The 21,325-nt window shown below is 47.2% G+C and overlaps 1 protein-coding gene across 1 annotated transcript in view; it reads right to left on the bottom strand.

Annotated features, from left to right (window-relative positions):
• Positions 1–19,585: 19,585 nt before the first annotated feature.
• The window catches only part of CFAP97D2 (CFAP97 domain containing 2), an 81,320-nt gene continuing 79,580 nt past the window's right edge, over positions 19,586–21,325 (bottom strand). The window contains exon 5 of the mRNA XM_063953394.1: positions 19,586–21,319. Coding sequence (XP_063809464.1) covers positions 20,885–21,319 — 435 coding nt within the window. The 3' untranslated portion in view covers positions 19,586–20,884. The remainder of the gene's footprint in view (positions 21,320–21,325) is intronic.

The raw sequence follows: 21,325 nt of genomic DNA, 5'->3' as shown, positions 1-21,325 counted from the left end.
CGGGGCGACCCATTATTTCAGGGGTGGGATCCCTGACATCGAATCTATCTGCATATATAGATGCACATTTATAGGGATATGTTCAGGCCCTTCCCTCGTATATTAAAGATACGACACACTTTCTTCAAAATTAGATGGTATAATTTGGAAGGACTCATATGTATTATTGATATATGATGTGGAATCCCTGTACACCAACATAGTACATGATTTGGGTCTTTTGGCGGTTAACCACTATCTGTATCACGACACAGAGGTTAATGTTTCTTTTCGCACGTTTATTTTGTCAGCTATGAGGTTTATTTTGGAGCACAATTATTTTTCGTTTGATTCACAGTTTTATTTACAAACCAAGGGCACTGCCATGGGGACCAGGTTCGCACCGAGTTTTCCCAACCTTTTTTTGGGGTGTTTCGAGGAATGCCTCATCTGGGGTGGGTGTCTCAGTGCGGGCCTGGTCCTCTATGGAAGATATATAGATGATTTATTTTTTATTTGGGATGAGGGTGTTTCACCTTTTTCATATCTCACTGGTCTTCTTAATTCAAATACAATAGGTTTAAAATTCACAAACACTTCCAGTAAAGTGGCTATTAATTTTCTTGATATTACAGTCACTATTCAGGATAGTATAATTGTTACTTCCACATATACCAAAGATGTGGACTGTAACAATGATTTACCTTTTACTAGTAGTCATTACAAACCATGGAAACTGAATATACCCAAGGGACAGTTCCAGCGGTTGCGTCGGAACTGCTCCACAGAGGAGGTTTTTAGGAATCAAGTAGAAATCATGTATAATGCATTTATAAGGCAGGGATATCCTGCACATATTTTGGATAAAGCCCTCGTGGAGACCCAATCGAAATCTAGGAGTAAATTGGTTTATTCGGCTGATAAGATGAAACAAGAACCCAGTGATAGATCAATTTCGTTTATTACGCAATATAATACAGCTGCCAAGGATATTAAAAAGATTATCACAAAAAACTCTGCTATTCTAAAATCAGACAAACTTTTAAAAACAACACTAACGGGAAGAAATTTAGTTGTGTTTAGAAAAGCTAACTCCCTGAAACAGAAATTAGCACCGAGTCTATTTAAAAGAAAACCCAAAGAAATGGGAGACAATATCTTGAGATTACCCCCAAAACCCAATGGATTCTTTAAATGTGGCAAAGATAGATGTGTAACCTGTCTCTTTGTGGAAAACAAGTGTACAAAGATTAAGTCCTTTAGTAGATCTGAAGAGTTTGAGATAAAGGGCTTTATGAATTGCAGGACCAATTTTGTGATATATGTCATTCAATGTAAGTGTGGCGTACAGTATGTAGGCCGCACCATTCGCCCTCTCCATGAAAGGTTCATGGAGCATAAGAGGAATATTACAAAGAATATTAAGACCCACAGCCTGTCTAGTCATGTCTCCTGGTGTCAGAAGGGTAATATTAGTGGTTTGACTATCAGAGCAGTGGAACACGTTAAGGTAACCATGAGGGGAGGTGATAGATATAGAAGACTCTGCATGCGTGAAGCATTCTGGATCTTCCAATTACATACTTTGAGTCCACATGGCCTTAATGAAACTGTGGAACTTAATGCTATATAAACAACCTCTCCCTTCTGTGCCAGTTCCTATTGGTTGTGTGGGTAGTGGTGGTGGGTGGTAGTCATGTGACCGCCGGTCGGCTGACCGACAGTCACATGACCTCCTCCGTGAGCCCGACGGCTCACTATCCCGATGGTCGGCATGCCGACCAACAGGGACTATTTCCACTCGTGGGTGTCCACGACACCCATAGAGTGGGAATAGAACCCGTGGCGACCGCAGGTCGCCACCGAGCCCGCAGCGTGGTGAGCGCAGCGAGCCCGCAAGGGGCTTTCTGCACTCGCCCCTCCCCGCCGGGATCCCGGCGTCGGTATGCTGCCGGGATCCCGGCGTCGGTAAGGTGACCGGCGGTCAGGAGACCGCCGGTCACCCGTACTACACCCGTGGTGGTAGGTCTGTTCCCAATATAGGGTATGACTCAGTCATCCCTATGAATATCTTCCAATATTTTTTCCTCTGGTCTCCTGTCTTGTGTTCCTGTGTGGGTCGGGAGATTGGACGGATACCCGCCCCTCATGGGCAGATCCAGTTTAAATATATCTCTCTGCCCTCTGGGGGTGAGTCCGTCCAATCTCTCGACCCAGTATGTATTGCACAATGCAGTAGAAATATATATGTTCTCCTTGTCCCTCATCTATTATGAATGTGTATTCTATTTATACAATCATTTATCTAGTATTCTTCTAATATTAGTATTTTATTTTATTTTTGGTATGTATTTATACAACTGTTCAGACACAATAACAGTGACTGGGTATACCCATCTTTCATTTTATTTTTTAATACTTTTTAGGTCTGTAGAATACACACATTTTTTATTTTCTATATATATGTCTTACAAATAAGATATAATTGGATGAATGTCCCTATGGTCGGACAAATTTGAGTGAATATTCTTTATATATTCAATGGTTCTAGGTGAATAGGGTTAATATCTTCACTATGAATATGGTCTATTTAATACTTACTACTAGTATGGTCATGTCTAATTGGAAGGAATTCGTCTAATTAGTGATTACCTTAGTTATACTAATTTATCTATTATTTATATATATATTCACTTGTATATGGTAAGCATGTCTTGGTACACTCCATGAATATATGTGTGTGTATGCTGCCATACATGTATATATCCTTCATATTTTTATACTGCTGTCTCCTTCTCCACAAATAATAGCAATGTTGATGATGAATTAATAATATTTATAAGTTTGAGTTTATGGTACTTTATTATTTTGTTGTATTTATTGTCTATGTATGATAATGAAACGTCTTTGCTATCAGTGAATGTATACATATATATACTTTAGATTGTTGGATCCAAATATAGAGATGATTATAACTCTATATGCACACACTCCTAATAGTGAGCCAAACAGGTGCTGTTCAGGTGCCTGCACTAATGAGTATTTCATGATCCCTTTAAATATGGTGAACTAGAAGGATGGGATCATTCTAACCCTCTGAGGAAACGACCAGACACTGCCAGTCGAGAAGGTTTAAAGAACAAACAGAACAGGACACCTGTCCCTATCTGATATTCTTCCGGCGCTAATATCAAGAAAGTAATTAGAAGTGTATCAAAAGCAGCTGAGTAATTCAACTTGCTAGGTTTGCCAATTAATTGGGAACAGAAAAAAAATATTTGTATACTCTGCGCTATATGTACACTGTACCAAAAAGAACTAAAGTGTGCAGTCTGTCATGTGGAATAATTGACTCAGTAGAATTATACGGATAATATATCAATAAATTCTTTATCTAATAATTGTTAAAAGTAACATTTTTCAAACAACACAAGCAGTATATGCTCTCATAACAATTAGTAAAATACAATTACAATTAATATAGCATACAATATGATAAGAATTCTTTCTTTATAGTACCATATAGATTACAATTACACTGGCGTCCCAGTGTTTAGTAAAAATGTCCCGCAAAGACTAATCACAGCCTTGTTATTAGTGAAAAAATGTTTAAATATATATTGACAGATAATTACCCATGTGTTGGTTCCTGAGAAATTAAATGAACAGGGTCCATATAGTTGTAAATACACATATACGGGTAAAGTTGAAAAAATAATAAAATCAATTGATTTGAAAGATGCCGTGTATTGGTTACGGCTATGATCCCGGTATTTGTAAACTTTTATAGACCTGTATATAGGACTCCAAAGCTCGCTTCCTCGTCACGGGTGTTAGACCTCTCTGCGGAGGCCAGCAGCATTCACTCTGTGCGGGTGAGCGGAGTACCGGACGTTTGCAGCACAGCACGGGGATCGGTATCAGTGCTCCTGCAGAAAGCCGCCGGCTGGAGCGCCCGGCGTTCGTCAGGCCGTAGTAGATCGTGGCTGTGAAAGGCCGTTAGCGGGATCAGTCAGCGGGTATTGCCGTGCAGCTGAATGTTTAAAAGTGGGCGTCAACGCGTTTCGTCTCCTTGGCAACCGGAGACTTCCTCAGAACGAATTCGTTCTGAGGAAGTCTCCGGTTGCCAAGGAGACGAAACGCGTTGACGCCCACTTTTTTTTTTTTTTTAAATTGTTTATTTTAATTTTCAGGGTATAAACTTTACAGGGTACAAACATTACTGCAGCCTTCCCCCTTACATGGGATGGGCTGTTCTGTCTAACATAACATTACCGATAACAGATATATAACCTTAAAATAAGGAACATGTGGTTCCCACAATGCAAAGAAACAGCAAAGAGTTATGTCTCAGGGTAGACAGAGACTATTCAGATGGGTGGGAACCGACACACAGGTTCGTAATTATGACTGTAGGAAGGTAGAGACTAAAGAGATAGAACCTGAGAGGCGAGAAAAAGAGACAGGGGAGATGGGGAGGGAATAGAGTAGGAGGAGAGGTGGCAGGGTTAGGGAAATGCCGCTGGTACGCCCCCGTTTTGCGTTGGTACGCGCATGGCGCTAGTACTAAGTGGAAAGTGCTACTCGGGGAACACGAAAAGGATATGTTGAGGATATCCTCTGAGCTACTTGTCGGGCTAGGAGAGTACAGGGGTCATAATAGTATGGCCGTCGAGCTCCCGGGGGGTCGAGCTCCGTGTGCGGGGGCCTGTGAGTCAAACCAGAGTTCCCATACTTGAAGGAACTGAAAAGATCTGTTATGGAGGTATGCAGTGATTTTTTCCATGCTTGCGAAGTACCATATTTTGTTGATGACCTGTTGTATAGGGGGGGACTCCCTCTTTTTCCAGTTTAGGGCAATTGCGCATCTAGCCGCGTTCAAGATCTGTGTCAGTAATTTACCGGAGTTCGGAGGTGCATTGGCAGTGGGGAGGCCTAGCAGAAAGGACCAAGGATCTTTGTATATCCGGGTCTGGAGCACTGTACTCAACAAGTGGGCGACTGAATCCCAGAATAGCTCGATTTTAGGGCATGTCCACCATATATGGAGGAAAGAGCCGTGTCCGCCGCATCCTCTCCAGCACAATGGCTGGGAGGAGGGGAACATTTTGTGAAGTCTAGAGGGGACTAGATACCACCTATATAAGATTTTATATGCGTTTTCCTTAACTAGGGTTGAAATCGAGGATTTCGCGGCAGCCGCAAAGACATCTGACCAATCATAGTCATCTGGTATCGGGCCAAGGTCCTGTTCCCACTTGAGTATAAAGGCCGGGGTCGTTTTCCTATCCCCTACCTGGAGAAGGGAATACAGTTGGGAGATGATTCCACGAGCGAGCGGTTTGTAATAGCAATAGGACTCCAGGGTGGAGAGAGGTTGGAATGGGGATGTGCTTGTTAAGGACGAGACAAAGTGTCTCACCTGTAGGTAGGTAAAAGGGTTCGCATCCGGGAAGTCATATTTTGACGCAATTTCCGGTAAGGGTGTACAGGCCCCTTCGGACAATACATCTAGAACAAAGCGGATGTTATGTGTCGACCATGAGTGCGAGCGGGTCATGGAATGGCCTGGGACGAACGAAGGGTTGTCCCACAATGGAGTAAGCGCCGAAGGGGCTGATAGCATGTGGAAATGGCGTGTACAATAGTCCCAGATCTGACAGGTGAATTCCAGAACCGGGTGGAGTTGCAGATGGGGAGATCTAGATTTAGGAGGGGATAGGAGTAGAGACGATAGAGGAGTGCGGCTAAGTGTCCTCTCTAACTGGAGCCAACGTATGGACTGCGTAGGGGCGAACCATGCAACCGCTTGGCTGAGATGGGTGGCCAGATAGTAAAGGCGGATATCTGGGAATCCTCTCCCCCCTTCTTGTACTGATCTGCGGAGGGTAGAGAACCCTATCCTAGGAGTTTTATTTCTCCACACAAAACGAAGCAACCACGTATGAATTTGTGCCAGTACCGAGTCCGGCACTTTTACTGGTAGCGTTTGGAATAGATAGAGGAGGCGGGGGATAATATTCATTTTCAGAGCTATGATACGGCCTAACCAAGATATGATTAATGATTGCCATTTATGGAGATCGGCCTTAAGATTTTTAAGCAAAGGCGAGAAATTTTCCTTAAACAAGTCTCCATAGCGGCTCGTAATATAGACCCCCAGGTATCGAATTTTAGAGGTGCACCAGGTGAATTTGAAGTTGTTTTGCATGTTGGCTATTTGGGGAGGGGAGATGTGGAAGGGGAGAGCTTCCGTCTTGGACCAGTTGACTTTGTAGCCCGATAACTGTCCGTATTCAGACAGGAGAGTAAAAAGGTTCGGCAGAGAGGTGTGAGGTGAGGAAAGTGACAGGAGGACGTCGTCTGCGAACAAGGAAATCTTGTAAACGGAGTCCCCTACTCCTAGCCCTCCGATGTCGGGCGAGGCTCGGATTCGGGCTGCTAATGGTTCTATCACTAAGGCAAAGATCAGGGGTGAGAGTGGGCAGCCCTGTCTGGTACCGTTGGAGATGTCCAAAGGGTCAGATTGTACTCCGTTTATAGATACCCTAGCGGAAGGGGTCGAATATAAGGCTTGTATCCCTGTAAGGAATTCCCCCTGAAAGCCCAGATGTGCCAGAGTTTCAAACATAAAGGGCCACCCTATTCTGTCAAATGCTTTCTCCGCGTCCAGAGAAAGCAAGAGAGCAGGGGTGTGTGTAAGGTTGATATAGTGGGTCAGGCTAATAATTCGTCTCGTGTTGTCTCGAGCTTGACGGCCGGGGATAAATCCTACCTGGTCGTTATGGATAAGGTGGGGTAAGACTCTATTTAGACGGAGAGCCAATATTTTGGCACAAATCTTGATATCTGAGTTAAGTAGTGATATAGGCCTATAGTTAGCGCAACTAGATGTGTCCTTACCCTCCTTAGGGATGACTATTATCTTGGCCTCCAGTGCCGTTTTGGAGAAAGAAGCTCCCTGCAAGACAGCATTGAAAAGGGCTGAGAGGTGAGGTGTAAGTTGGGGGAGAAAGGTCTTGTAATATGCGGCCGTAAAGCCGTCTGGGCCAGGAGCTTTGCTAAGCTTTAGGGATTTGACAACAGTGGCAATTTCCTCTTCGGATATCTCCGAATTCAATTCGGCTGAGACCGATGAGCTTAGACGAGGGAGATGGCATTGGGATAGGAAGGTACGAATAGCCCCAATAAAGTCTGGTTTCGTCTGAGTGGTCTTATGGGCGTTGTATAGTTTCTCGTAGAAGCGAGAGAAAGTTTCAGTGATGCGTTTGGGGTCCCTAGTCTTCACACCAGAGGGATGCTGGATAGACATAACGTTATTCCTTGTGAGTTTAGCCCGGAGCCTGGAGGCTAGCAACCGGTCAGCTTTATCCCCTTTTTCGTAAAAGGATTGGTTGAGCCACTTCAAGCTGGTCTCCACCTTCGTCGTCAGGAGCATGTTTAACTCACCTCTGACCGCAGATAAGGCGGAGAGGTCCTTTTCGGACCCTGTTTTTTTGTGCTTCAGTGAGAGGGAGCCAAGCATGTCCGTGAGTTCCCGGATGCGTTTGGATCTGGCCTTCTTGTTATACGAGGAGGCACTGATCATGCATCCGCGTATGACCGCTTTGTGAGCGTCCCAAAGTAACATAGGGGGGACAGACGGGGATGTGTTTGTCTCAAAGTAGTGGGAGATTTCGGCGGCTATGTGAGCTTTCGTTTGGGGATTAAGAAGGAGTCTATCGTTCAATCTCCATACAGGGTGGCGAGCGGGTGGGTGTGGGCCTGCGACATCTACGGTGACCGGACCGTGATCTGACCACGTGTTGGGGTGGATGGAGGTGTCAATGATATTTTGTGCAGGCTCCGAACTCAGGAAAATCATGTCTAATCTCGTGTAAACATCGTATATGGGGGAATAGTAAGTGTAGTCTTTGGCAGTCGGCTCTTTTACTCTCCATGCATCGAAGAGAAGGTGCCGTGACAGCAGGAGGTTCAAAGCAGTTGCATTGCGCGTGTGTGAGGGGCGCATGGATCTGGGCAGAGGTTTAGATCTGTCCAGAGCGCTGTCTAGAGTCACATTAAAATCCCCCCCTAGTACCACATTGCCGCGTCTGTGTAGGGCTAAGAGGCTATTTAAGGAGTGGAAAAAGGGAGCCTGGGTCTGATTTGGAGCATAAACATTTAGGAATGTATAGGGGGTCCCGTTTAACAACCCTACTAACAACAAGTATCTGCCTTCAGGGTCGCTCAGTATTTCAGAGGGGATGAAATCTAAATGATTAGCAAAGAGTATAGAGACCCCTTTCTTCTTGTGTATGGGGTCGCAAGCATGGAAAGTGTGCGGGAAGTGTTTGGACTTAAGTGCTGGGTGTGATTTACCTGAGAAGTGGGTCTCCTGTAGGAAAACAATATCGCCTGTAAGTTGCTTAAGGGATTGAAATAAAAGGGAGCGTTTGCGTGGGCTATTTAGACCTTTCGTGTTCAATGTGATTATCCTAAGGACCATGGTTTGAGAACAGAGCACTTTTCATGTGGAGGCGCGCCAGCGGAGTTCCGAAAGACAGGGGGGAAGGAAAAGGAAAGAGGATCAGGAAGAAGGGAAGAGAGAGGGTAGGAGAACAGATGAAGAACAAGCATATATTAGCATCAGTGGTTAAAGGGCGGAGGGAGTCCGTTCTCGTCAGTCGGACCCAAGGGAGAGACAGACCCGCAGGTCTAGGTCGTCCGACGTCGACCCTAAAGGTCGAGTGGGGGGTGGGTGAACCCAGCTGCTCAGAGAGGAGACCGGGTCCCGTGTGTGATCATACTATATTTAAATGTACGCAGTGCGAACAATAAGCTAGGGGAGCTTAAAGGGGAGGGGGGAAGGGGGGGGGAGGGTAACAGCATTAGTAGAATTGGGGGTAAACATGGCATGCTGAACGCATATTAACAGCAATAATATTAAGACCCGTGTGAGGTAGAAAAGGAGAACAAGAAAAAACAAAACTCACCCCATACGGGCCTCCCGGGACCGAAGCCCACGCGGCCAGCCACGAAGAACCCCGGCCCCGAGGGCCCGGACAGGTCCCCCCACAACAGGATCAACAAGGCCTTAAATGGTAAACATTATCTTAACCCAAGGCTCTACACCGTATGGGGATCTTGGCATATTGCGGAAAGACCCCCTGTAGTCCGTTGTGGGCTCGTGTGGTCACAAGTCCTATCCTGGGCATCTATACATGGTAGTTCATGTATCTGGGGAGGTGTGTGATGCAGATCCGACGGTGGTCCATTCTGAGGCTGGAGCTGTGAGAGAAGGGGAGGTGTTGACTGGGAGAGAGTGATGAGGGGTGGCCGGAGGGCCGGAGATGTTCAGTTGGTGTAGTAGCTGAAGGGCCTCATCTGGAGATCTAGCGGAGAGGAATTTGCCATCTGCTCTGACTTGGAGTGCAAAGGGGAAGCCCCATCTGTATCGGATATTATGATCTCTTAGGGCTTTGGTTATGTCTTTTAATTCCCTCCGTCTGTTCAGCGTGACCGGCGACAGGTCCTGGAAGATCAAGAGATCGGAACCTTCGAACGGGATCGTCGTCATCCTCCTAGTTTTGGCGTAGACTTGGTCTTTGACCGCGAAATAATGAAAGCGGAGGATTACGTCTCTTGGTGTTTTAGCATCTTGGGATCTAGGACGTAGAGCCCTGTGAGCCCTGTCCAGAAGAAGCATATCGTCTGGGACGGAGGGAGCAAGAGAACGGAAGAGGCGGAGCAGATAGTCCGTGAGGTGGTTTTGTTCTATCGTCTCGGGGACGTTACGAATTCTAAGATTGTTCCGGCGCCCCCTGTTGTCCAAATCTTCTTGTTTGTCCGCTAGGAGCATAACATCCGTGCGCATTTGAGATATCTCCTGTTCTGATTCTTGTTGGAAGGCGATAAGCTCTTCCTGTTTTCTTTCGATGGCATCTACTCTGGTGCCCAGGCTATCCACGTCCGATTTTAGACCCGAGATAGCCTCTTGTACTTCTGCACGTATTGATTTTTTAATATTGCGCATCTCGGATAGGAGAAGGGCGACATCAGCCTTTGTGGCGGGAGTGGAGGAAGAGTCATCGTCTGAGTCTTTGTCAGATATTGCTGGAGTAGGTGGGGGTGAGGTTGCTCTCCGGGTGGAGGATGGAGCAGGATTTTTGAAGTAGCCCACCAGGTTATGGGCGTTCGTCTTTTTCCCCCCTTTAGGCATAGTGGCGGAGGTGAGGTAGGTTACTTGTCAACACCTGGGAAGGATGAGGGAAGCTCCTATATCATTAGGATCACACACGAGACCAAGTGTAGTACATATCGAGATCACATGCTAGGCGCTTTGGAGAGGATGGTCAGACGGGCCCAGTCGGGCGTGCCATGTCCTGCGGGTAATGGACGGGCCTCAGCGCAGTGAGTGTACGCTCTCAGGTTCCAACAGGTTTGGGGTCCACCGGGGACCGGGGTTTCTTTTAGAGATGCCCAAGGCCCTGCCGGCGTAGTGTGTGTGGTTGCCAGGGGGGGGCCGACGACTCCGCAGGGTGTTTAGATAGTACCGGTATAGTGGTAATGGTGTTCCAAGGTGCTGTCTGGTCTAGTAGTACCAGCTCGTAAGAGCTCCTATAGAACACGGTTGGATGTTCAGGGGGTAGAGGTGAAAGCAGAGTGAGGTATTCCCTCAGCCACCCGGCAGTGAGCTGACCCGCCGTTTAATGTCAGGGGGGTCTCCAAGGGGAGCACTGAGTGAGGCTCAGATGTTGGGATGGGGCCGGTCTTCTGAGGTAGGTATTGCCGTGTTTCTTCTGGGTCTGCCGTGCTGTCCCTTCTTTTTTAATTAATTTTTTTATTTTTTTTTATTTTTTGCTTTTTGTTTTGGTCTCCGGCCTAGGGGGATTGATGTGGGCAGCAGGGAGCACCCTATGATGTGCCGCACCGGGTGGGGGGGGCCGCACGTTCAGGTCGTGTTCAATGTGGAACACGTAAGGCTGGACGGGTACGCGAGGTCCCGGTCTGAGGGCCGCCGGGAGGCCGCAGCACGCGGGGGCTCAGGGCCTGCTTGCGGTACCCTGTAGGCCTCGGCTGGTGTTGCTGCAGAGGTGGGAGCCACGGAGTAAGGAGGGGAGCGCTTAGTGAGGTCCCAGGGACCAGATGGAACCGCAGTGAGCCGGCTTAATGGGGTGTGTGCTGCTCCCCAGCCGGCCTCCGGGCTACTCCTGAGTCTGCCGGGCTGCCTCTGTGTTGATCCGGATACCGGCCTAGGGGATTGGCATGGGTGGCAGGGAGCCCCCTCCAGAGTGCAGCGACGGGGAGAGAGAGGCCTCACTTCTTAGTAGGCCGACGTAGGACCCTTCGGGCTGGGCGGATGTGCGAGGCCCCGGTCCGAGGGCCGCCGGGAGGTCACAGTACGCGGGAGCCCAGGGCCTGGATGCGAGGCCCCGGTCTGAGGGCCGCCGGGAGGTCACGGTACGCGGGAGCCCAGGGCCTGGACGTGCTATCCTGCTGAGGCGGGAGGCTCGGGGCGAGGAGGTACGGAGCTCCGATGCCCGTCCTGGGTGCGTCAGCACTGGGGGACTCACCCGCCGCGTGGAGCCGTCTCCGTCATCCGCTTCCCCTTCAAGTATGTAGAGGGTCTCCGGCGTTGGGGGTGACGGTGTTAATCTCTTCTGGTCACCGGACCTGTCCACCTGTTTTCTTCAGCTCCTCGGTCCGTCCAGCCGCGCTTCTGGTAGGGGGGGGAAGGGGGGGGGGGGGTCGTACCACAGTCCCCGGCTTCTTGGGGAGGGGAAGGCCGCAATCTGCAGGAGCCCTGAGAAGGGCTCCCCGGCTCCGCAACCTGGCCCCTCTGGTGAATCGTGCTTAGGGGAGCAGGGGTGCCTGATTGGAGGTGCCTGAGGACCTTTAATTGGTTTTATATATGCAGTTTATAGACGAGGCTAGCAGGAGCTCAGAGAGGACGCTTCCTCTCAGCTTGCAAGCTAGGCCACGCCCCGTTGACGCCCACTTTTAAACATTCAGCTGCACGGCAATACCCGCTGACTGATCCCGCTAACGGCCTTTCACAGCCACGATCTACTACGGCCTGACGAACGCCGGGCGCTCCAGCCGGCGGCTTTCTGCAGGAGCACTGATACCGATCCCCGTGCTGTGCTGCAAACGTCCGGTACTCCGCTCACCCGCACAGAGTGAATGCTGCTGGCCTCCGCAGAGAGGTCTAACACCCGTGACGAGGAAGCGAGCTTTGGAGTCCTATATACAGGTCTATAAAAGTTTACAAATACCGGGATCATAGCCGTAACCAATACACGGCATCTTTCAAATCAATTGATTTTATTATTTTTTCAACTTTACCCGTATATGTGTATTTACAACTATATGGACCCTGTTCATTTAATTTCTCAGGAACCAACACATGGGTAATTATCTGTCAATATATATTTAAACATTTTTTCACTAATAACAAGGCTGTGATTAGTCTTTGCGGGACATTTTTACTAAACACTGGGACGCCAGTGTAATTGTAATCTATATGGTACTATAAAGAAAGAATTCTTATCATATTGTATGCTATATTAATTGTAATTGTATTTTACTAATTGTTATGAGAGCATATACTGCTTGTGTTGTTTGAAAAATGTTACTTTTAACAATTATTAGATAAAGAATTTATTGATATATTATACGTATAATTCTACTGAGTCAATTATTCCACATGACAGACTGCACACTTTAGTTCTTTTTGGTACAGTGTACATACTGCCAGTCGAGAAACTCGTCAGGGCTGGACTCAGGATCCGACTACCTCTATCTGATCACCTCCACCCTCCACCCGCTTCAGCTCCCATCTATTGTCGGGTTGAATTTGCCAGAGCAAAGCCACCTGCATTGGTCCCATTTGAAATACGGGGACCGTGGCTACAAAATCATCTCCCCAGGCCAGCGGTGTTTTGGACATTTACAGCGCCGTTGGATGTTTTCTGGAGGCGACAAGCGGTCAGTGGTCTGACACGCTGTGGCAGGGAGATAGTGTGAGACTTAGCCTCTGGAGTTAGCGGCATCCAAGCACCTGTCAGTGCCGTTGTTACACCGAGGAAGTGGTAAGCGGGATCATCCCGACACGCTGCTACATTAATCAGAATAACAGATTGAACTGGAGTTAGCGGCATCCAAGCACTTGTTAGTGCCGTTGTTACACCGAGGAAGTGGTAAGCGGGATCATCCCGACACGCTGCTACATTAATCAGAGTAGCAGATTGAACTGGTGCGGTATTTGGTATTTAACAAATAGAGGTCTTACTTCAGGAAAAACACAATATAACAGTGCACTTGTTATACATCCACTTTCAATTATGGGACTGATCTGTGGATAATACATACAACTTTCAGCAGTAACCATCAGCTGTCATTTCTTGGATTAATCAAGGGACATGTTGGTTCCAATATAAAAGATCACCATTATATCGGTTCCTATTTATGATCTAATAGTGCACTGGTTCTATGGAAGTATAGGAAGTTTAGTGCGGATCCTGTTTTAATATTCATTGGCTACAATTTTGTACATTTTAGGTATATGTATACCATTTTATTATGTGATGATTGTGCATATTTTATGATTAAAACTGTTCAATTGTAGGAGTCTGCTTGCGCTCTCTTCTCTCTAGTTTTTGTCATATAGTTTGACAGCCACAGCAGCAGTGAATAGCAGCAGAGTGGGGGGGAAGGTGTGATATGCTTTGCTGGGGATTCGGTCTCTAGGTCGACAGTAACTAGGTTGACACTATCTAGGTCGACCACTAGGTCGACTGGGTTTTAGGTTGACAGGGTCTCTAGGTCGACATGAGTTTTTCTAAAATTTTTTCTTTTTTTTAACCTTTTCGTACTTAACGATCCACGTGGACTACAATTGGGAACGGTAGCCTGTGGCGAGTAAAGCGAGACACCCTGCCTGAAGCATGTCGAGCGAAGCGAGCCATCCGAGGGGACACAGCGCACTAATTGGGGTTCCCAGTCACTCTATGAAGAAAACGAGACAAAAAACCCCCATAAAAAACTCATGTTGACCTTTTGACATGTCGACCTAGAACATGTCGACCTAGCATCCCTGTTGACCTAGTTACTGTCTACCTTCCATACCACACCCGCTTTGCTGGTGGTTGGGATGCCAATGGTCAGAAGACTGACCGCGGCATCCCGATGGGGAGAATCCCAACAGGGGTTAGGTAAGTATATTTACACTCCCCCAATACCCCTCTCTTCATGCAGCTTAACCCATACCCTGCCCCACCTCCCCGCAGTCTAACCCTAACCCTCCCTGCAGGTGCCTAACCCTAACCCCCCTCCCTGAAGCCAAACCATAACACCCCCTCCCCGCAGACCAACCCTCCCCGGGAGTGCCTAAACCCCCCCTCCCCGGGAGTGCCTAAACATAACGCCCCCCCCCCCCCTCCCCGGGAGTGCCTAAACTTACCCCCCCCCCTCCCCGGGAGTGCCTAAACATAACACCCCCCTTCCCTGGGAGTGCCTAAACTTACCCCCCCTTCCCGCAGCCTAGCCCTAACCCTCTCCAGGGGTACCTCAACTTAACCTCAGACCCCTATCCCGCGTCCTAACACTATTGAGATGCGGGTGTCGGGATTCTGGCGTCGGCATTTCGGCGCCGGTCTTGTGCCTGTGTGCCAGGATTTTGACTGCCTGCTGGCAACTCATACCACTTCCCTCTCCAGTAAGGCATCTCCCTGCATTGCTGGCCTTGCAGGGGAGCTGGGTAGATTTCAGAACTAACACATTGGGGGTAATTCTGAGTTGATCGCAGCAGTAAGTTTGTTAGCAATTGGGCAAAACCATGTTCACTGCAGGGGAGGCAGATATAACATGTGCAGCGAGAGATAGTTTTGGGTGTGGTGAGTTAAATCTGCAATCTAAATTGCAGTGTAAAAATAAAGCAGCCAGTATTTACCCTGCACAGAAACAAAATAACCCACCCAAATCTAACTCTCTCTGCAAATTTTATATCTGCCCCCCTGCAGTGCACATGGTTTTGCCCAACTGCTAAAAAATGTCCTGCTGCGGTCAACTTGGAATTACCCCCATTGTGTAAGTTTAATGGAAAAATACTGGGTCCTGTCACTGACAATGTGATGTGTGCCTAGACTTGTCATACTGGTGGCTGAGCTTTGAAAATAATGATTACACAGAGCTCTTACCTGCAGAAGCTCTGTACTGGATCCTCCTAGTACGTGGTGGTGAAGAGAGGAGTAATTGCGGGCCGTGTGAGGGGGCGGAGCTTATGAGAGGGGTGGGGCCTCAACGTCTTGATGGTGCTGCTGTTGGATCAGGACATTTTTTTTCATGTCTCTGAAGGGAGGAGAGGGATAGCGGGCCGATAGAGGGGCGGGCCCTGCATGAGGGATGGGATCTTGGCTGTGGGATGGCTGCCGCTGCTGTGCCCTGTCTCTGAGGAAGGTGGGGAGATCGGCACTGAAAGGCGTTGAGTGAGAACAGCTGTTAGTTGCTGAGCAGGGAGACCGCCTCACTAACACAGCACAGCGCCTCCCTGCATTGCTAACCCCACACCCCCTTCGGGCGTCACACTGTGCTCACACCTCTGCCTGTGCCTGCAGCTCCCGTCCCACACAGATGCTGGCTGCAGTGAAGAGCCTCCGCTCTCACTGCTTCGCTCTGCACTCAGGACAGCGGCAGCCACCGCTGTGTTACCCATAATGATGGCGGTGACGTCTCCCGTGTAGGCCCCGCCCCCTGTATTTCAGTAGTCGCGCATGCGCAGTCCCAATTTTCAGAGTAGTCTGTAAAAACCGGGAGTTATAGTAAGGTTTCCGTGGCAGCGGGAGGCTCAATGAAAAAACAGGAGCCTCCCGCTGAATGCGGGAGGGTAGGCAAGTCTGGTTATAGGGCTGGTGCAAATGCGCGCTGATAGTGAATGATGACAACTACTTTCACAAGCAGATGGATAGGGGTAGTGCAGCTTATGCTGTTTTAGGATTTGTTACCAATAATATAACTTTTCATCTAATATATAGATTGGATACAAGTGGTCTAATAAATCACTTAGAAACTCCACTCTAGCCAAAATGTACTTCACTAACAATGGGAGGCAGCTTTAGTCCCCCTAAGCAAAGCCAACTGTGAAGGCTTGCACTCCCCTCTCTATTAGCATAGCACTACTGGCGACTAGCCTTAATGTAGAAGTCCAGCTCCCCTATTTGAGCAGAGACAACTCACCATGCAAATGGGAAGGTGTCCCGCAGCTACCACTTGCCATCTATTGACCGCTGAGAAGAATTATTTCCCAACACGCTGAGCCTTTGCTAGTATAGAAACTGAATTCAGACAAACCAACACTCACAAGAAAAGTATCCTGACCCTCCTTTATATGAACTCCTAAGACCCTGTAAACTACAGGCTAATACCCCTTTCAGATCACACAAATAACCCGGTATCGACCCGGTATTTTCCCGGGTCAACGCAGGTCACTGTGCGGTGTGAAATGGTCACTCCAGTATTCCCAGGTCTCCTGACCCGGTAATTCAACCTGAGAATAAAGAAATGTTATTACCAGGTCAGGTGCAGTGTGAATGGGTTACCCGGGTCAATGTGACCCGGCACCTGTTCACAATATAGGGAGAGGTGGCGCGGAGATCTCATCTCCCAGCACCTCATCGCCGCCCCTGATGTCACCGCGGCCCCGCCCCTGATGGCAACCCGACCTGGCATATTGGCGGGTCGGGATGCCAGTTCTCAGGGTCCAATGCCGGGTCCCACCTGGGAAGGACCCGTTTACAATTCCCTGGTGCGACCCGGCATTTGCGATCTGAAAGCGGTATGATTAGCACCAACTATACCTGTCCATACAACCCATCGGAACTCAAACAACTAACTCACATATCAGCTCCCAGACTACACGTCAGAATGCCCTGTTACAGTTTTAACATGCTCTAACAGCTAAATTGTACTAGGACATGCTGGGATATGTAGTTACACAGCAGCCAGAGGGCAACACGTTACTTACCAATGCCTTACCTGTTTAACTGATTGTGAAATAAAGAATAAAAATAATTACAGCGGGCAGTTGCCCTGAGACCTGAGTTTCATGTTTAATCATCGTTGCATGTAAAACAAAATGGCTCTTAGTACTTACTGTCATAGGGTTCTTTCATGTTTATGGAACCTAAGGCTGCTTTGCATATTTTGAAAGTGTTCTATTAATAGCATCATTCCTGTAAAGACTAAACCCCATACACACTAGGGGGCCGATATTGGCAACGGCGGGGACCTGGCGGGGTGCCGGCATCGACATGTGCATACACACTTACCGATGTCAGCTGGGAAGGGAGTGACGCGGGGTGGGGGGTTTAACGATGGCCATGCTGCATCTACACCATGGCTGTCATTAACAAGGATCTCCCTTGTCTGTAAATGTTCAGATGAGGGGGTTGTTAACGACACGCGGGAGCCTTTCTGAGCGATATTGTTGACAATATCGCCTAGTGTGTATGGGGTTTAAAAGATGAGTCTGGTCGGCTCTACTGGGCATGTGCGAGATCTCACATGCAACCCGGATCCAGAGGCTGCCAACTGCCACGGACAGCGTTGTCCCTGTTGCGGTGTGTGGGCAACGACACCTGCAGTTGTCGAAATTGGTGGCTGCAGGTGTTGGAACGGTCAGTGCTACTGCATATCAGCATGCTATCTTGTAGATAGCAGCGCCAATATAGACAGGGCTGGATAGTGCAGGATGTAGTTATGTGACTGGTGGTCAGGAGAAACTGCTAGCAGGGACTATTCAGCCGGGATCCCGGCGTTGGGATGCTGATCGCCGGGATCACGAACGCCAGCATCCCGATACATACCTGATAGTGCCACTGTCACCTTGCAGACGCCGCCAGAGTTATACATGGGGGAAAAGCTATATCAGTGCACATAATGTGTGCTGATACAGCTTCTCTCCCATAACAGAGAATCATACATTTACGCCTGTATATAGCGCTTGGCCGCCACCCTTGGGTCGATATTCAATTACCCCGACAGCAAGTCGGGCGATAAGTGTTGCCGCCGGGGGCTATCTAATTAGCCCCGATAAGCCAGCGCGTGTCGCGGCTTATCTGGGATTTTGTTTCGCCTGCCTCCGACAGCCCCATTTCACTCGAAAACACACAGGTTTCACTGAACCTGTGTGTTTACAGGTGTAACAGTACATTTTATCGGCCAAGCTAATCAAATAGCCCGACCGCAGCACCCCAAGAAACATCGGGGATTTTTACTCCTGATGTCTCTTCAGGTCAAATTGAATATCCATGTTAGCCTTTTTGCATCATAGGCAACTGCCTCTTCTAGGATTTTTAACTAGATAGAGAATCCCACACTAGAATGTAATATAAATCTCAAGGGAATTGTATATATATTCTCATTCACTCATATGGCTAGTATTTCCATATCTAGAGTATTATATTGGTTCTACTTACTGATTCAATATATACATAAATACAACAAGAGAGAAAAGGAAATAGTTAGAGGCAGGTGCACTCATTCCCTTCCAAAAGATAATATTTAACTTTAATTTATGTATTTAAAACTTTAATTTTATTAATTTTACTTTAACATATTTAGAAGGTATCAATACCCATATAAAACTTGCTTTGTTTGATAATTATTCCACATGGTGTATCATGTATGACCCTATAACAGGGTTATAAAAAGCGAAGTATAAGCAGATTATAAAAATAGAAAAACGTGATGAAAAAGAAAACAATTTGTTTTTGTGAATAAAAAGAAAATTAAAAACACAATGCTGTGTGCAGTCTCTTATTCGGAATTGTAGTTAGTTTAGAAGTCTAGAACATGCTGCGTAGGACTGACAGAAGGTACTGACTGTGTGTGTATTACCGCGGCCTGATCCTGTGGGCCACACTATGGGTGCCATTCAGCGGAACAGAACATTGGTCATGATGGGCTATTGTTTCTACTGCAATGTGCACAGCCAAACATCACGGCCACACACTGCAGAGAATTGAGGGGGACATTTACTAAGCAGTGATAAGAGCGGAGAAGTGAGCCAGTGGAGATGTTGCCCCATCAACCAATCAGCAGATCTGTGTAATTTTATAGTATACAAATTATAGATGTTACTTTAGTGCTGATTGGTTGCCAATGGCAACTTCTCCACTGGCTCACTTCTCCGCTCTTATCACTGCTCAGTAAATGTCCCCCTGAATACCAGGGGAAAAGTCTCTTACCAGCTGATGACCGTTCACTTGGGATACTGCTGTAGAGGAGACTGACGCCGGAATCCCAACAGCTGGTGAAATGCCACCAGATGGAATCCCAACCTCCACCGGGTATTCCCATTTGGTTGGTGGGTCCATGCCACCAACAAAATGGGAATATAACCTGTGGCGAGCAAAGTGAGCCAATGGATTAGAAGCATGGCTAGCAAGGGGACTCAATGCCTCGCTGCCGGGATTCAGACAGATAGGATTCCGCTGTTGGTATACTGGCAGCCGTCATCCTGTCTGTCAGTAAAACATACCGATTCCGCTCAAGCACCGGGGCTAGATATGGTGGAACTGGATCTGTGTATGGGCATTTTATGCACAACAAAATAATAGATTAAACCTTAAGTTTAAAAATTTACATATATTTATTTAATTTATATATGCTGCTACCTGTAAATAAATGTGATATATCAATTCATAAGAACTTGTGGCATAAATTAGACACTAAATCCTAGTGAAATGATTGCCAGAATTCTTGTCACAGTGAAGGACTGGGGTAATGGATTTTAATGTCAGAACAGGGTTTGCACTGGCAGGGTGAACAAATTACAGAACCAATTCAGAAGGATGGTCAATGCAGAGAGGCAGTCAGGGTCACAGGGTCAAATTTAGAATAAGCATAGTAGCAGAGGTCTGTGACACAGGTACAAATGCAGGACAGGAAAACAAGTCAAGTTCTGGAGCATAAGTACAGGCTCACAACTGAGGCTGGGTTTGGTACACTGTAATCAATATAGCATGGAAGAGTAACAATGGTACAAGGTATGAGAACTGATACTCCGGCACTGTTCATTGATCAGAGTGAGCTTTATATAGGCAGATTGGGTTTGATTTTAGTGCTGCATCTTCAGAAGGCACCCACCTGTTAGGGAACATGCTGAGGCCAAGACTAAGGGGGAATGTAATAGGATGAGAGAACCAGAAAGTGAGAGATTTTGAGAGTTCTGATTATTTAAAGTGGCAATCATTTATATGGCAAAATCAACCTGGTTTTGCCATGTAAATGATTGCCGCTTTTAAAATAAACAGGAGAGCTCTCCAAAAATCTCTCACTTTCTGATTCTCGCTCCCTATTACATTCACCCCTAAGTGTCAGCACCACAGGCACCATACCACTGGATCAGGTAGATAGGTGCACAGTATCCGTTAATGAAAATTCTCATGAATATTGGGGTTAATTCAGTCTGCACCTGTGCAGGGGGGCAGGACCTGACATGTGGGGCTTTTCCCCCCTGCCCAACGATGTCAGTGGGAGTGAGAGGCTTTCCATAGCAGGACGCTATGGAAAGCCGCCACCCCGCTGTTCATCTACTGGTAATACCAGCAGATGAACGGCGGCCGCCAGCAATGAAGCGGGAGTGCGCATCAGCGCTCATCACCGGGGCATACACACTGGGCGGCTTTGAGCTGAAAGCAGCTCAACACATCAAAAGTGAGCTGCTTTCAGATCAAAATCGCCCAGTGTGTATGGGCCTTTATATTGCTGATTCAGTATAATGAGAATTCCTAAACATTACTACCCAACCTTTTCTTTATATGCTACAGTGACTGGCCATATCTTAATCATGTAACTATTTCAAATCTGTGCAGGCCATCATTCGGGCAATGCTGATGATGATGATGATAATAATAATAATAATCTATTCTGATTTATGGATTGAATTATGCTCATCATCTGTCTCTTGGTCACTCTCTGACTCTTCTGACTTGTCTGACTTGTCGTCTTTCCCCGTATCATAATAATGATCTTCATTTTCATCCACCAGTGTTTTGCTATCCTCTGCGTTCTCCTCTTCCCTATGTGACTCCTGTTCCACCATGTTGTTCTCTTGGGTTTCCTCTTTTATGGTGTCTGCTGTCTCCTTATTTGTATCTTTAGTTTTTTCTTCTGTTGTGTTTTCTGTTTCATGAACTTTATTTTCTGTGGTATTTACAGCTTTCTCCTTATTTAAATCTTTTTTGCTATATTTTTCATCCACTAATTCTTTTTCCTCATTATTATCGTCTTCCTCCACTTCAGCTTTGATATCCACCTCAGACTCTCTCCTGGCAGTTTTCTTTTTTCCTTTTAAAACCTGCAG

The sequence above is a fragment of the Pseudophryne corroboree genome, chromosome 2 (assembly GCF_028390025.1).
Source record: "Pseudophryne corroboree isolate aPseCor3 chromosome 2, aPseCor3.hap2, whole genome shotgun sequence".
Taxonomy (NCBI): domain Eukaryota; kingdom Metazoa; phylum Chordata; class Amphibia; order Anura; family Myobatrachidae; genus Pseudophryne; species Pseudophryne corroboree.
Note: the sequence above shows the minus strand (reverse complement) of the source record. Positions and strands in the feature narration are given on the sequence as shown.